Genomic DNA, 16,803 nt, shown 5'->3' with positions numbered 1-16,803 from the left:
GATCCTGCTGAGCTCTCTTTCTCTCTCTCTGGCACTTGTAGCTTTTTAATTCTGTATTAGTTTTAATAGGTTCCTCAATTCTGGCCACCGACTAAGTGTTTGCCTCCCATTATCAGAAAGACTGATTAGGTTCTGTTGAGTATATAAATATACATAGTTATAAATTTTAGAGTGGTGTGCGTTTGCATTGTTTAGATCCTCATGGACAGGACACATACCAACTACTGTCACCACCTTTTTTTAAAACTAATCTCACACACCATCTGGGTATATGGGTGTTTCTTCGGCTACAGACATTTTAACGTTACAGGGTGTGATTTTTATCAAAACTAGAACAAATTTTAGATCTTATATATATCTTATATATATATTATCCATCCTTAATATGTTTCAAATGGGTCAATATTATAAATGTTTAGTGTGAAATTGTATTATTTCTAGTCATTCCCACAGGTGTCGTTTATAAAAAAAAAAATGTTTAGTACACTAACAATTTTCCCGCTAAGGTTTAATGAAAAGTTAGTATAATTGCATGCCTAAGATGTAATATGAGGCAAAAAAAATAAACATACATTACTGATCCTTCAGAAATCATTCTAATACACTGATAGAAACATTTCTTACTATCAGTTGAAAACAGTTGCATTTCTTTAAATTTTTGTGCAAAAATCTTGGACAAAATTATAGTTTTTTCTTTTATGCCAAAAATCATTAGGATATTAAGTAAAGATCATGTGCCATAAAGGTATTTTGTAAATTTCCTACTGTAAATATATCAAAACTTAATTTTTGATTAGTATTATGCATTGCTAAGAATTCATTGGGACAATTTCAAAGGCGATTTTCTCAGTATTTAGATTTTTTGCACCCTCGGATTCCAGGTTTTAAAAAGTTGTATCTCATCCAAATATTGTCCTATCCTAATAAACCATACATCAATGGAAAGCTTATTTATTCGAAAAATTGACACTAAAGAGACATATTTTTTAGCAATGTCAAAGTCTTTGTCACTTTTGATCAATGTAATGCATCCTTGATTAATAAAATATTCATTTTAAAAAGTAAAACTTTTAAATGGTTGTATAAATATCACTCGTGAACAGAATATTTTTATTGGGTATCATTTCTAATCAAATTATAAAGTTGTCATCAAAACATGCAGAGGTTCCATGAAAAGTGAAATGACTGTTGGCTATGAAATAAGTCATAGCAAGTTAAGGTAGCTGGCCTTTTTATTTCAGAAATGCAGTATCAACCACAACATGCTATTCAACTGTACACAATTTGAAATGTGATGGAAATGTTGATGCGGTTTCAGAAAAATGACAGAATGATGAATGAATGTTTGTCCTGGGTTGGACATTGTTAGTAGACAAATAAAACCAGTGCGAAAAGCGTTTTGAGAAAGTTTATTTTTCTAAAACTCTACAAAGCCAAAAGTGCCCATAGTTTAATTTAACCCATATAAATCGCCCTGCGCATTCAATTTAGAGGAAACAGATCCATCTCGACTAGACTGCGGTCGGCTTCAGATGAGTTTTTATCTGATTTAGCTGGATATCCCATAGCGCTCCTCCTATTGTGTTACTTGTGTTTGTACAGATGTCTTAGTGATTTTAATTCTCTCTCTTTCTCTATCTTGCAGTCCTGGTATCTGGGGAACTGATCATCACACACACATACAAAGACGAACCCGAGGAGGCACAGACATGGATTCGAAAAATCTTTTTTGTGGAATTTACAAAAAAAAGAAAAGTTGTGAACGAGATGCAAGAGGGAAAATCAGATATATATATATGCAGTATTTGTATATATACACACACACATATATATATATACACAATATGTGTGTATAGATATATGTGCACACATATTTATATATGCATAACGACGTACAGTATAAGATGCTTCAATACACTTTTTTTCTGAAAAGACAATGGAAAGGGAGACGAGCTTGAGAGAACGGCCATAGGTGCAACGGAAGAAAAGGAGACAAAAGAGGAGGATGTTTTTTTTTCTGGGAGGGCAGCCCAAACTATGGCGTACATTTACGGACATGTCGAAAAAGGCCCACCCTGACTCCCTGCCTCCTGGAATGCCTCTCCTCAACCCCCTCTTTCTGCTACAGGTGCTGCTTCCTCCTATATGCAAAATAAGTATCCTTTATTTTCTTAATGAACAAGGAAGAGAAACCCCAATGAAAGGGTTTTTCCGCTAGCAATTCGCCACAGGTTCGGAGGTGAGCACGGTCTGTTTTTATTCTTTTTTTTAAGTGCGCAAAGGCAACACAGCGTGGAAAAGGAAACGAAAAGGTTGATGCTTCCGTTCACACGACAGAAAAGAAACGCAAAGGCTATTTTTCATCCAGTTTTATTGACAATCATGTATCTGCGTCCTTGGTTTCGTTCAGAGGGTGACGTTTTCTAAATTGCATTCTCCATCGCTTGTAACGGAGTCCACTTTTTGGTGGAACCCCGTCATGTTTTTTGTACATCGGAGGAATATTAGTGGTACCTCAGTGACATTATAAATCACAGTCAGCATCTATACACACATGCACACACACTTACACGTAAACACACCTGTCTTGAGGCAATGGCTTGTACTGTTAAAGGCTACACGAGGTGTGTGTGAGCTGTGAAACAGCCTTCATAGGATGAGCCAGGGAATAGCAGGGGTGAATTCGCACCTTCCTCACTTCGCAATATGAAAGCCCCTCATTCCCTGAACCCCGCTGTAAGTGTGTGCGTGTGTGCATCCGTGTGTTTGTGCATGTCATAAACATTAGTAGTCCCTTATTCATCTCTGTGAGTTCACAGATTAGGGGGTTTTGATTCATGTAGATTCGTGGATTGTTCCACATAGCGACAAAGGGAGTTGAAATATAGTTCTGTCATTACTTAGACAGTATTGGGTGTAGAGGATAGAATTTTTTTTTCTCTATGTGTAATTTGTTTCAATTCATTGGAAATTACAGGCATTGCACTACTTTCAATTTTTACTTTTCCTCTTTTGCAAACTCCTGTTCGGCCTAATCATATGGAATGCTGCGATTAGTCGATTATTTTTGTCATGTTCTGATCTCACGGTAGATGAGGGTTGGTTTCCTAATAGCTGATCAGAACAATCCAACATTTTCTATGTAAACGTATCCATGTTTATGTGATTACTTTCATACAATTCCCATAGTTTAACAGAAACAAATCAGGCTTTCTTTTTTCCCATGTTTCTACTACAAGAAACTATGACTGTTTTAATTTTGAAGCAGATTACACACTTTAATCCGCAGGAATGACAAAGATTTGGATGTCTGACGTGAGATGGGCTGTAATGTCCAATACAAAAAAGGAAGTCAGCGGCTATGCTGCCCATCCCAGAGTTCATTGGGAGGTGGACGCCTATGACCAGCATGTGCTTGGTTGCCTCAGAAAAAGGTTATTCTGCACTCTGAGATGGGTTGATTTGTACTAATGAAATAACATCAGGGCTTAATCTACAATGCTACCGAACCCAAATCACGAAGCCATGAAAAGTGCCTCAGACATTGCAAGATTTTCATTTGAATTCTTTCTTTTTATTTTTAAAGACTTGGACATTTTGCTTCATCTACTGTGGATTGTTGTTGTTGTAGGAGTTCGAGGGGTTGTTTTTATGCCCAGAGAGATATTTTAAATGGCCTCGCAAGCCCCTCGTCAGCTGCATGGGCTAACGCTTAGCCACAGGAAACGCAGACAGCTGAACAAAAAACACACATACACACCCTTATAATCAGAACATGACAAAATCAACACATATCAGAGCTTCACTAGGTACCCTCACAAAACCAATACGATGTAATATCCACACTCTCTGGTTGCTTTCACTAACCTTTTATAATGGCTTCGCATACACATTCTATTAAGTTGACCATAGTTAGGCCCAGAATACATACAACATGACTTGTTTTAATGGTGCTGATATGAAAATCTCTATATATGAATTCTATATAACTGTGCATGGTGCTTTCAAAAGAAAAATCATAAGAATTAAGCTCAAACGACCACCGTATCGCTGACATGGGCGCATGGCAGATTATCTTAGTATTAGCTCTGAAGCAAAATGCTCCCGACTACTCCTTAATAACCCACTTTGAGCAAAGAGCCAGTGACACAGATGAATTTTACCTTTTTACTACATTGGTTTGACTTTTATCCAACAATCCCTCTTCTACTTTGCACGATATTTTATACAACATATTATGTGCCTTGCCTTTAGTTAAGAACAATAATGCGTAATTTTAAAGGAGTCGATAAATATTTTCTTCTTTTTTTTTTTTATGTAACCAGTGTCAGAAAGGAAAATAATGCTGCATGTTTGATTGCCTGTCATTATCAGAATAAGACTAACAGGTTACCTGATAGCTGTAGATTTGGATGGGTGAGAGAGGCTTTTTTTGACCCTCTTTCTCTTTTAAAAGCACTGTAGTTGGCATGAAATCTCCCCTGCATTTTATTTCCCTCCTCCGTTCATGAAATGAGAAGGTAACCGTCTGTGAAAGATGCAGTACCAGCTCTCTTCATATCAGCTCTGAGCTGATGTTTTGATTCCGTTGTGACGTTAGGCTTCTCTTAAATTGTTTAGTTTGTATGTTATCATGTATTTAAATGAGTTTGTACCCATTATGGATGTGAAGAGGAGCGGCCAGAGATGGACATAATGAAAATTAGATGGTCATCCTCTATAAACACAACTAGTTTTGGCCAAGTTTAAATCCCACAACTGAGCACTTAGCAAATGATTTTGCAATCAGCAAGACTTTATATCGTCTTTATATTTCGCTTTTTATCAAAGGGTCAAATTTACATTTCATTATTTCAGAAAACCTAGGCATTTGTTTAAAGGGATGGTTCACCTTAAAATTTAAAAAAATATATATTTTTAGTTGTAAATAAAACAGATTATTGGAGTATGTTGTACAAGACATTTCTTTCTATGTTAAAAATTAAACATTCAAAGTTTTATTTGCTGTTTCTTTGTAATTAACTGAAATTTAATCCGTAATTTAGACATGTAGTCATTATTTATTCTCCCTCATGCTTTTCCAAACGTGTATTTATGACAAAAGAAGATATATTTTGTTGTCTGTATAATGAAAGTAAGTAGAGCCCAGTAGTGTTTTGAGAAAAAAACACCAAAAATATCAACTCTACAGAAAAAGAAGGAAAGTCATACAAGTTTGAAACAACATGAGGATGAATAAATACTAACAAAATGTGAACTGTCCCTTTAACCCCTTTGTGAGGGCTCATAACACTGGCTGCAATAGAATATGTAGTGATGTCTGACCATAAATGATCGCTTTAATTAGTTCATTACTTTAATAAGTAATATTTTTTACTAATCGAGTCCCTTGTATATGTCCGTATATATTAACTGTAGAATCCGTTCATAGAGAGTAGCTGAAATGTATTTGTCCAATTCAATGTACAGACACAAGAACAGCAAGAAACCATTGAACTGCTGACTTTGTGTCTTCTTAGAAAATGAATGCTTCTTCTTCCTCTTCTTTTTATCAAATCAGATAGTAAGAGATAATTTATAATTTGTAGCATGTAGTGTCAAGGGAGCTTATGCAGAGGAGAAGATTTTGTGTATTTCTGGAGCTGGGTCAGGAGAGGCCATGTTGTAGTTTGTGATGCAGTGTGCAGTATTGTTTCTGCAATGGATATTGCACTGCTGGTAGCTAATATGATTTGCTGGTAGCTATTTAAAAGTTTAAGTCGATTGAGAAAGAACAAGAGATTTTGTTTACATGAAGCCCGTGGTAAGATCTGGGTCGTGGATGATTTGTGAGCCCACCGTTGTCCAGCCTGGCCGAATCGGAGTGCTATAGCAGAACAGCATTCCGTCTGTACCATGATACAAACCCTTTGCAGAAGTGCTAGCATCATTCAGCAAGCAATTTTCCTTGTGTTTAACAGGACAGGCGACGGGACGGGGGTCTGCCTCGGAGTGTGGTGCCCAGTTGGATTGTTTTGAAGCAGGAATGGCAAACTCTGACAAATCTCCCCAGTACAGACTCGCATGACCCGCCGCCTGTCCTGTGAAGATTTGCACTGCTCAATTTTCATCTTTCTAAAGCTGTCAACCCTCTCTGGCCAGGGTGGGACGGTGGGCTCAATAGAATAGGGGTCTGATCATAGTTTCGCCAGCGCAGCGGCTCCGTGGGGCATGCCGTCTTCTTCTACGTTTGCTTTTTGTATATGATCAAATTGGCTACATGCGGCTGAAAAATGTCTGTTGCCCCAAAGTGTGCTTTTTAAAGTGGCCACAGGTGATGATTGAACTTGCTACGACGTGAATAATGCATTTAAACTGATGCATGTAAAAAAAAAACACACATTAGCTTACTGTTTGATTTCGAAACCCTTCACTAATATTTTTTACAGAGCGGGGATTATTATCATTTTTATGCGTGTTGTTGAAATGTTACATTTTGAACACAGTTATCTTGTGTATAAATGCTTACCATATATCCAGTAGAATGAGGAAAAAGACACATGTATATAAAATGTCTTTTTGTATGATAATTATTATATTTTTTTTTTTTTGTATGTTTGGATTTAGTAGTAATAAGCTTGTGGTCAAACCACAAAAAAAATTGAAAGCTCCTTCTAAAGGATCTGCTGTTGAGAAGAAAATGTCAGCACCATTAGCACATACCTTTCATACAGTTATCACGTGTTATTTTGATCGCAAAATATGGGCTCCAGTAAATTCAGCATCACTTGTTGTCATTTTAAATAGAACCAATAGCTTCACTAAGCTTTAGAGGTTTATGCAGATTCCATTGCCTTTTTTTGTTTAGGTTTTTTTTTTTTTTTTTTTTTTAAATCTCCAAGACCTGTTTGAAACCTGCACTTATTGTTTCTCTTTTCTCATTCTAGCTTCAAAGTTGTTTCCTGTACTTCTACTTGGAAGATTGCACTAGATAATCTGCTATTGAAACTTTGTCAAATAATAATACTTATTTTTAAGGTTTGCTTCTCTGTGGATATTTCTCAGCCTTGATGATCACGATGAATAGAGCCTAACGATGAGAACGAACGAAAGATAGAGAGATGAAGCTGCTTGAATGGTACCCTTTTATTTCCCTGTTGTCATTTATGTGCTTAATTTACCCTTTTTAGATGTTGAAATCGTGCCAGGTTCCTGTAAACTGCAAACCGCAGAGGAGCAACACATAAACAGTCACACTGCAACAATCATTTTCTAAATCAGTACTTTGTCTTTTTCCAGTAAAAATCTAAACATCCTTGAAACATAATATATATATTTGAAAGTTTGGGATTTAAATAATACTTTTATTCAGCAAGGGCACATTGCGTCAATCGAAAGTGCCAGTAAAGACATTTATAATGCTTTTTTTTTTTTGCTTTTCTTTTGAACTTTCTGTAATGAGAATGAGAAGGTATCACAGTTTCAAATGGTATCACAAACATTGATAATAATAATAATAAGAAGAAATATTTCTTGATCTGCAAATCTGCATATTAGAACGATTTTTGAATCATGCCATCACGGGAATATACTACATTTTAAAATACATTCAAATAGAAAACAATTATTTTTAAATTATAATAGTATTTCACAATATTAGTTCTTTAAAAAACATTTAAAAACAACAATCTTCCCAACCCCAAGCTTTTGAACAGTATAAAGTTGTGTACAGTATAAATATTTCAAATGAATTAGGGATGTTTATGTCTTTTACTTGTGAAAAATATAAAAGAAAATATTAAAGAATAATTTTTTTGTTGTTGCAGTGTGGTTTCTTAAACCACCTCTGGACAATCAGTGGCATGGCTTACCTCAGCCCGATGATAGTTTAATGGAGGGTATGTGTACAGTTTAACTTTAGACCTCACTCTTCTGAGTGCCTTCCTGGATTCAGTCTGGAGCTGTTGGATGTGGGTTTACGGTGCGTGATCTTCCCCTGCTTTTGTAAGATCAGCCTACTCATGCCTGTATTTACAAGAACTGGCGGAATGTGCATCACTGAAACGATTGTTTAATTCTGAGGTCCAGGCACTTTAATTAGTCATTGACACATGTAATTATGCTGAATAGAATGTACATTTCCCGAGTCCAATTTCCCTGTTCACCCACTGACATAAACAGGATGTGAGGAGACCCTACTCAGGCACACGTGAGAGAATTAGACATGCATGAGTGTTTCACCCTTTTGCGGTTTGTGTAATGTAAACCGTGCAGTACCACGAACTTTGCGAGGTAGATAGAAATGTGAACATGCGCTCCTCTCAGAAAGGGCTGGATAACCTCTTCAGGGCTGAGGCACTGGAATGCAGTTTCTACTCTTTGCTTCCTTCCTTCTTCAGTGTTGTGACACTTGGCAGGATGTATGTCGTAGTTCGTCAGCTGATGAATTGACACGTGACATGTTTGATACTGGCAGAAACTGGTCTGAAACCCATAATAACAGCTCAGTCTAGCTACTCGGTTTGAATTCAAACTTGTAGTAATACACTAAAGATCTGGAAATGAACAGCATCTATGCAGCTAATCCAGGCTTTACTGAAATCTTGGTGCAGAAAGTTCTTTCTAATATTAAGGACTGTTTCAATGTGTGCAGAGCCGTCTAAGCTGTGCTTAACCTACCATTATAATACTCCAATATAGTGAAAAAGGCTGAATACTGCGTTTACTTCTGGTCAGAATTAACATAGATGTTCATGGAATACCTAATCACTACATCAAATCACATCTTCATGCTCTTGTAAAATATAGAAACAAAGAAAATGAATCTGTAATAGAATATAGTTTATCTGTAATTTATTTATAACCTGGGTTAGTCCATATTTAACCCAAAGTTGGGTTGAATCAACCCAGGATTTTTTTAGTGATGCACAACAAACTAAAAATTGATCAAAAGTGACAGTCATAATGTCACAAAAGATTTCGGTTCCAAATAAATACTGTTTCTTTTGAACTTTATGATCATTAAAGAATCCTGGAAAATGTACTATAACAAAAAAGTAGCTGATTGAAAATTCTGCTTTGCCATTACATTAATAAATTAATATTTTAAAGTTGTTTTGAATTGTAATATTATTTCACAAATATTACACTTTTACTGGATTTTTTCGATTAAGCTAAATACAATTTTGGCGAGCATAAGAGACTTCTTTCAAATCATTAAAACATTTTAACGAGCCCAATCTTTTGGACAGTAATTCTGACATGATGTGAATGCAGCGTTATAAAAATGTTTTGCCTCGGTCTGAAACGATTTGCTCCTCAGAGTGCATTTGTGCATAGGTGAGGTCATTGGTTATACTGACATAATACCCATTTAAAGTCCGTAATTCAAATTTCAATGTTCTCCAAACACAGTTTCAGATATCACGTTGCTGATTGAGCTGTGGAGGTGATGGATGGTTTTAATCTAAACTTTGATGAAATTTTTACTGTACTGTAGAGTGGATGGTTCTGGGGTACAGAACGGCTCATTATTTTTCACTCTTAGCAAACCAGCAATACAAATTGAAGTTAATATATATATATATATATATATATATATATATATATATATATATATATATATATATATATATATATATATATATATATATATATATATATATATATATATATATATATACCAAACTGGGTTAAAAATACAATTTTAACATGCAGTGCCTGTCATTTTACTGCTTTGCTTTGGTTTCTTTTCCTCACCTATGTGTTCTCTGTAAACCGTGAGCTGTTACGTGGGTTTTCACCATCCCTCTGACATCATCTCTGCAGTGTCGGTCTGGAATAGATACAACTTTTGTTTATCAAACCTTTTTTAAGTTATTATCCAACCAAGGGGCCAGATTTGCCAAAGCCTCTCAATAACACAACCTCTGAGTGCCGCGACATATTGACACTGAGGTTTGTACAGTCTGACGATGCTAAGAATTCTAGCATGTGCTAAGGGCTTTTCGAAATCTGGCCCTAAGGTTAAAATGGCTCAGATGGGGTGAAGAAAATCTTTCTGTTCAAAGGGGAGAAAAGCCATTCGTGGGCTTTGCAATTTATGCAATATTTTGATAAGTCTTTCACACAGATGAATTGCCAAAAACACCCTGACATACCGCCTGCTCCCGAATGTTAGATCCCCAAAACAGTCCCGCATCAATATTTCAGGGTGCCCTCTCTCCCATTAGAACAATTGTTTTATTCTGTTTGTTTTTATTCTGAATTAAGGTTTCATTTCTATGAATATTTCTATCGTTGTTGTTTCGTTTGTTTTTAAGCATGCCATTTTCTCTATGTTTGGATGCTTTGAGTTGAAAGGACGAAGGTTGAAATGTTTTTCAGAGAGCATTCTAATGCAGTGTTAAAGTTCAAGGTTTTTGTTGGTTTTTCCTTCCTCTTTTTTTAATCACATTATTCTTTACAAATATTACCATAGTAGTTACTCATTAAACGCTTGCTTGCTGCACAGATAAACACACTTCACACCAGGAAGGCGCATGTGGACATTTAGTTCAGACACATACACAGCTGGCATGATGACATGCATCCATGTTCTTATGGAAAGCATTGGATTTTCGTTATTTGTCTCTGTTTCTCGAAGAACCTCGCTAAATTGTAATCTATCAGCAAAAGTCGGTATGTCGGTTTTGAAACAGATGGGGAAAAAATGTGTTTTTCTCATGCACAACCAACTAAATTTGCCATGTGTTTTTGAACTGGTGTGAGGGGGAAATTACAGCTTTAACAATATTTCATTATAACATTGTATTCAGCCATCGCTGTTCGCAAAAAAAAAATCGCTCATGAATGCAGTACTGGAAGTATGTTTCCCTATGCAAAAAAAATGAATAAAATGAAAATAAAATAAAAAAATAAACAAAGCTATGCTACAACTGAGAAATGAGGTGACTGTGTTTTTCTTTTCCAACCAATTAGACGCTAAAGTTACTTGACAGTCTTGAATGTTTCTGTAGAATAACCTTGATTATCAGTCATGGGTGTATTTTGGAGGTGTAATATTGTTTTTTGTCTGTTGGATGTATAATCGCTTTTCACATGTAGGCAAAGACAAGAAAGACTTAGTTAGCACATGCATCCAATTTCATATAGACTATATAAATACAAATGTATTGAGTTTAATTGTAAGGTTGACTTCCGAGTGAAATATGACCGAAGAAACAAACTCAATGAACACACATCAGTGCACTCTGCTTACAATAGCTGTATTTTTCATGCTAAATCTTAGATAATAGATTTTGTCGTTGTAATCGGCACTCGATAGTGGTTATGAAGGAAAAGAATGACTCATTTCTATACAGAACAAATTTTGGGTCTCCAAACATTTGAAATGACAGTTTTAATTCTGTGAGCATGAGCTGCATAGAACAGGAGAAATGGAAGAAAGAGAATGAAAGAGCAAACTGAAAACTTGTGGTTAGGTTTGTTTTCGGTTCAACTTGGCTGAGGAGCGTAACACACCTGACTCTAATCAACCCTCAATCCATTACCCCAGATACAAGATTGCTGGAGCCGCTTTTGGAAAAGTATCATTTCAGCTCTGGAAAGGAAGTCAAGTTTTATTTCATTTTAATGGTTCAAAATAGCACAAAGCCAGCACAAGGTCCTTTTTCTTTAAACATATGAAGGGGTGAATGAGTGCAATAGCACTTGTTGAAAGCTTCGCGTGAACCGCGCCAGGAGCCCCTCATGAGCTCACTGCAAAATGGGAGTCAAATTCCATAACAGACACTAACCAGAGGTACCTGTTCAGTTTCACTATTTCCATGAAACATTAGCTCTTGGACAGCAAAGTAATGACAAAACTGTATGATTTTGTTCTAAAATTGATACAAGGCATGAAAATATGTCATTAGCCCGAATTACATCCTAGTTTTAATTACAAAAAAAAAAACTTATTTTATTACCGTATACACCTTGTATGTGTCTATACTGAGAGAAGGCTATATATATATATATATATATATAAAGTGATATATGCAGTATGGGCTTTTATATTACAGTTGAATAAACAAGAGCTCAATACTGAGTTACTTATGTTTTAGAAGGTTACTTTGTCTATTTTTGCTCGCCAAAGAAAATATTTTAAAACAAGGGCAAAGCAAGACTTAATGAACCAGCTTTTTTAAATGAATCAACTGAGTGAATGAATCCATAACTCACTAATGTGAATACATCTGTTATGGCATATTCTCCAAGTAGGTAGTCTGGGCTACTTCTTTATCCGTTAAAAAGTGTTCTGTAAATTATGGATACAGTATAGTGTGAATAAAGATAAACCAGATGCATTATATAGGTCATGTTGCAATTGTCATGTGACCTAACCACGCTTCACAACACTGACGAATCCTCTGTGTGCATTACTACTCTTGAAGTATTCTCTTTCAGATGCAGTCGGACACTTGTTTAGTTCCTGAATGAATCAGTGAGTCGGTTGAGTAAATGAACCCGTGATTCCCCCATAAAGATCACTTATGGCACCTAAGTTACTATTTTAACGATCAGGTAACGATGTAACAGGTACTAGCCTACAAACGTAAAGCTTTAAAACAAAACACAAAAACAAATTGATCATCCTCATGATTCTTTCAACATGTATTTCAATACAGATGTAAACCACATGTAATTTCGCTCTTATGCAAAGGTTTAAAGAGATTCAACAAGGCAGCGAGCAAACGAGCCTTCATGTGGTGCCCGGTGTGACTATTTTATATGACCTTTAGTCATTGAGTGAGCCGCTACAGACTTCCCCAGCTCGGTCTGAAACTACAGTTCTTCGCTCCAAAGAAAACAGCTTGGCCTCAGGAGCTGCCTGAACTGCTGCTCGCAGGCGAGAGGAAACCCAGCCTGGTTCACGAGTCTCTGAAGCAGCATTGAGCTGATGTTGGCAGCGTGATGCGGACACCAGCTCTGGCATACGGATGTAAACATGATGGTGTATAAGGGGTACAATTGGCCTGTTCTGCAAATGATCATGATATTTAAACGTGATGTAAACGTGTTTATAGGAACCACAGAGCAATTCAGTTTTAATCATATGTCATCAGGAAAAAAAGTCGAGTCAAATCAGTCGAGAAAATATATTTTAAGGTTAATATAAAATTAATCTTAAAGGTGCACACATGCTTTTTAAATTATATTATGTTATTTTATTTTCACCCAAGAGGTCAAAGCTATAATCCAGAGTGGACTTATGAGATAAAGAATGGTTTAACATATTCCAGCATTTAACAACAAAAACAAAAAACATGAACGGTCCATGTAAATTGATTTATCTGGATGTTTAATTTCATCATGTAGTCACTGTAACTACATATATCTTACATTAAGAAAGTCTAAACCTCTCTGTAATTCTGTTTTCTCTGTCTGAGCATCTGCCACTTACAATCTGTCTCAGATTCTTTCTGCTTAATATTTTTATCAACATAAGAAGCTTGTGAAGCTTTTTAGGCCCAGTTCCTTATATTTATTTATTAATTCATTCATTTATTAACTTAATTACTTTTACCCGATTTGTCCCTACCTTGAAAATGCTGTAAGTGGGTGAAGTTCATGAAAGGATGTCTTCTGAGCACCATGAATTCAGTTAATGCCGTTTTATATCAGGTTCAGTGGAGTTTTAGCCAGATGGGCTTATTAGGAAAAGAGTTATTGCCACCATTCCTTATAAGCCCACTAGAAGAAAAGGTTATATGTATATGGGTTATAATAACAGACAAAACATTAGATCTTTTCTGGTTAAATTATTTTCTAAAATGTTTTCTTTTTATATGGTTATCAACTTTGATTAATTCCTGTTGTTACTGCATCTAAATTAGCATTACTCCAAGATTGCTCCACATACTCATAAAGTCCTTTTTAATTATAGTATATTGCTTTTAAATACTATTAAAATAAATCATGTCAAATAATATTTGATTAATTAATAATTTAAAATACATGTACAGAGGGTGGTCTTTTCCTTTTTCTGCACGAAGAGCGCTGCAGAAGTTTGAATTGTGGTTTTAGATTATATCTATTTAGACTTGCATGTTCAAAGTTATTTCTCTTTCCTGTTTTTCTGTAGCTGTGCTTATGAATTTAATATCTCGATTTACAGTACGTGATGTGAAGACCTTGTAAAAGCATGCAGCAGTAATGGGCTCCAGATGTCTTAACAAAGGACTGCAACTCCCCGAGGACTCCCCTCTCTGCAATACGATCACAATCAGGTCACTCTGCTATACAGAGACTTCTGGGAGTGTGAGCGGCGTCCCAATGCAGTATGAACGTGACCCCGGCTTCTCACAGGCACAAGTATATATTGTTTTGTTTTGTTTTTGTACATTTTTTATTACATTTTACATTTATGCATTTGGCAAATGCCTTTATTGAATGAAACCTATATAGCATTCACATTATACAGCATTCTCTGGGAATAGAACCCATGACCTTGCTGCTGTTTGCACTATGCTCGACTTGTGTGAGGAACTTTATGCATTTGCATACTTCTATTGAAAATAATACAATAATTATCTATACATACTTGCACATTACATTTGAATTAAACTTAATTTTAAGTATAGTGTTTTTAACATATTTTGCTATAATTATTTTTAAGAAAAATAAACCGTTTGAAATCAGATCTGCAGATCTCTTTCCCTTTGACTTCACATTATTTTTATCTGAGGTTTTGTCGTTTAACTTCACAGTAATGAACGCTAGAAGAGAACGAATAATTCATCTGTCACCAGCTCCCAAACCATGCGTGGAGCAAAGATGACGTCGCTCAGGAACCAGAATAAAAACAACTAAATAAAAATTTCAAGGCAGCAGTGGTGAATGAGAAAGAGGAGACAGAAGTGAAGTCTCTCTCTCTCTGGTTTCATGCTTCACTTATTGCTGCTGACTGTAGGCTTAGTTACTGTCACTCATCAGCACTGTTTCAGCTAAACTGTTTCCAATGTATGGGGAACTTTAAGAAGCAAATGCAGCCAGGGCAACAGTATCAGCTGTCTACTCACAGATAAATGTTAATTAAAATGTTATGAAATACCAGAAATTCACATTAATAGTGTTAAACTGGAAGTGTTCCCCTTTAACCCATAGAGTAGCTTTTATGTAATCACATTCATGAAGGGAGGAACCATATAAATCTAAAAAGCATGCGTTAAGTAGTTTATTACATCATCACTAACAGCTCAATAGTCTGACTCATCACAGACTGTTCATTTAGGCAACGCCAGGCCAAAGTCTACTTCAACTTTAATGCTTTACTATAATGGTCTCCATCATTAACACATTTGAACACCTGGCCATTTTTTCAGCAAATGATATTTTCATCATATAATCTCCGAGACGAGCAAATGGTTTCAAAAGCAAAACTGTTACATCATTTGACTGGAAGCATTTAACATGTCCAAACTGCCAATCAAAATGAGTAATGGATCTCATACCCATGTCCATTTAGCATATATGCATGCAGAACCCAGACATGTCATACGAGTCAAAAGCCAGTTAATCAGAGCATTATGTGCCTGATGTGAATCACTGAGCATGTGCTCTTCTGTTCCAGTGTTCTCACTTCCCTGGTCAATGTTTAAACGGTACCCAAGTTACAGTTTCAGTAAAATAGTAAAACATGTATTGAGAATATGCCAAAAAATCGAAATGAACTAAGAGAGAGAGAGACCACCACTTTATTTTAACCTTTTTTTATTTTAACTTTAGTTTAAAGCTGTGACTAGAAAAACACTTATGAAGACAAAAACAAAACTTTGACCAAAATTAATAAGTTAAAAAATATATATTACATAAGACAGTATATAATTAGATAAGAATGACTCAGCACAAAGTTGTGGCATCATTTCCAGAGAGAGAAAGATTTGTGTGCCGCAGGACTGTGATGATCTGTTCTTCTCATTAGAAAGAGGTCTGCTTGGTCTCCTCATTTGCCTCCAGATCAGCTGCTTTGTTTTCATAAAATGAATGATTTTCTTCTAGCTCAGCTCTGCAATGGGAGATACACATTGATGAAATGCTTTATGTTTAAAGAGTCGCATAATAAAACTCATACTAACTCAGAAATGGGATGGGGTGGTGAAATCTGGAATCTGAGGGTGCGATAAAAACGTAATATTCAGAAAATCACAGTTAAAGTTGTCCAAATTAAGTCCTTAGCAATGCATGCTACTAATCAAAAATTACATTTTAATATATTTACGATAGGGAAATTTACAAAATATCTTCTTGCAAAATGATCTTTACTTAATATCCTAATGATTTTTGGCATAAAAGAAAAATCGATAATTTTGACCCATACAGTGTATTGTTGGCTACTGCTAAAAATATACCTGTGCTACTTATGACTTCTTTTGTGGTCCAGGATTAATGACATTTTATATATATATATATATATATATATATATATATATATATATATATATATATATATATATATATATATATGTATGTATTTATAGGAGTGTCTTGGCTGATCTTGTATGTCAGGTGACTGAACATGGCATTGATGGTATACAGTGCACAGTCATAAAATGGCAGTAATTGTTTAAACAACCATAAAGTCATCATCATCATAATATTATTAAATGACTAATCAAATGATCACAATCAAAAAAAAAATTACTAGAAGTACTATTGCTATAAGAAAAACATCAATCAAATTTAATGTACTGTCAAAAGAATCAGGTATTTTATGATCTATGAAGATTTTAGTCTTTAGACTTAAACTTTAGTCTAATATCTAATGTACAGTATATCGTC

The 16,803-nt window shown here is 35.4% G+C and overlaps 1 protein-coding gene across 5 annotated transcripts in view; it reads left to right on the top strand.

The window, feature by feature from the left end:
• nfic (nuclear factor I/C) overlaps nucleotides 1–10,924 on the top strand; it is a 100,582-nt gene extending 89,658 nt beyond the window's left edge. For all 5 annotated transcript variants that reach the window (XM_026269592.1, XM_026269591.1, XM_026269593.1 and 2 more), the window contains one exon: nucleotides 1,646–10,924. In XM_026269592.1, the coding sequence (XP_026125377.1) occupies nucleotides 1,646–1,666 (21 nt within the window). In that variant the 3' untranslated portion in view covers nucleotides 1,667–10,924. The remainder of the gene's footprint in view (nucleotides 1–1,645) is intronic.
• The last annotated feature ends 5,879 nt before the right edge of the window (nucleotides 10,925–16,803 follow it).

This window comes from Carassius auratus, chromosome 8 (assembly GCF_003368295.1).
Source record: "Carassius auratus strain Wakin chromosome 8, ASM336829v1, whole genome shotgun sequence".
In the NCBI taxonomy this organism is placed as follows: domain Eukaryota; kingdom Metazoa; phylum Chordata; class Actinopteri; order Cypriniformes; family Cyprinidae; genus Carassius; species Carassius auratus.
The sequence above is the reverse complement of the archived record's forward strand: the minus strand, read 5'-3'. Positions and strand labels throughout refer to the sequence as shown.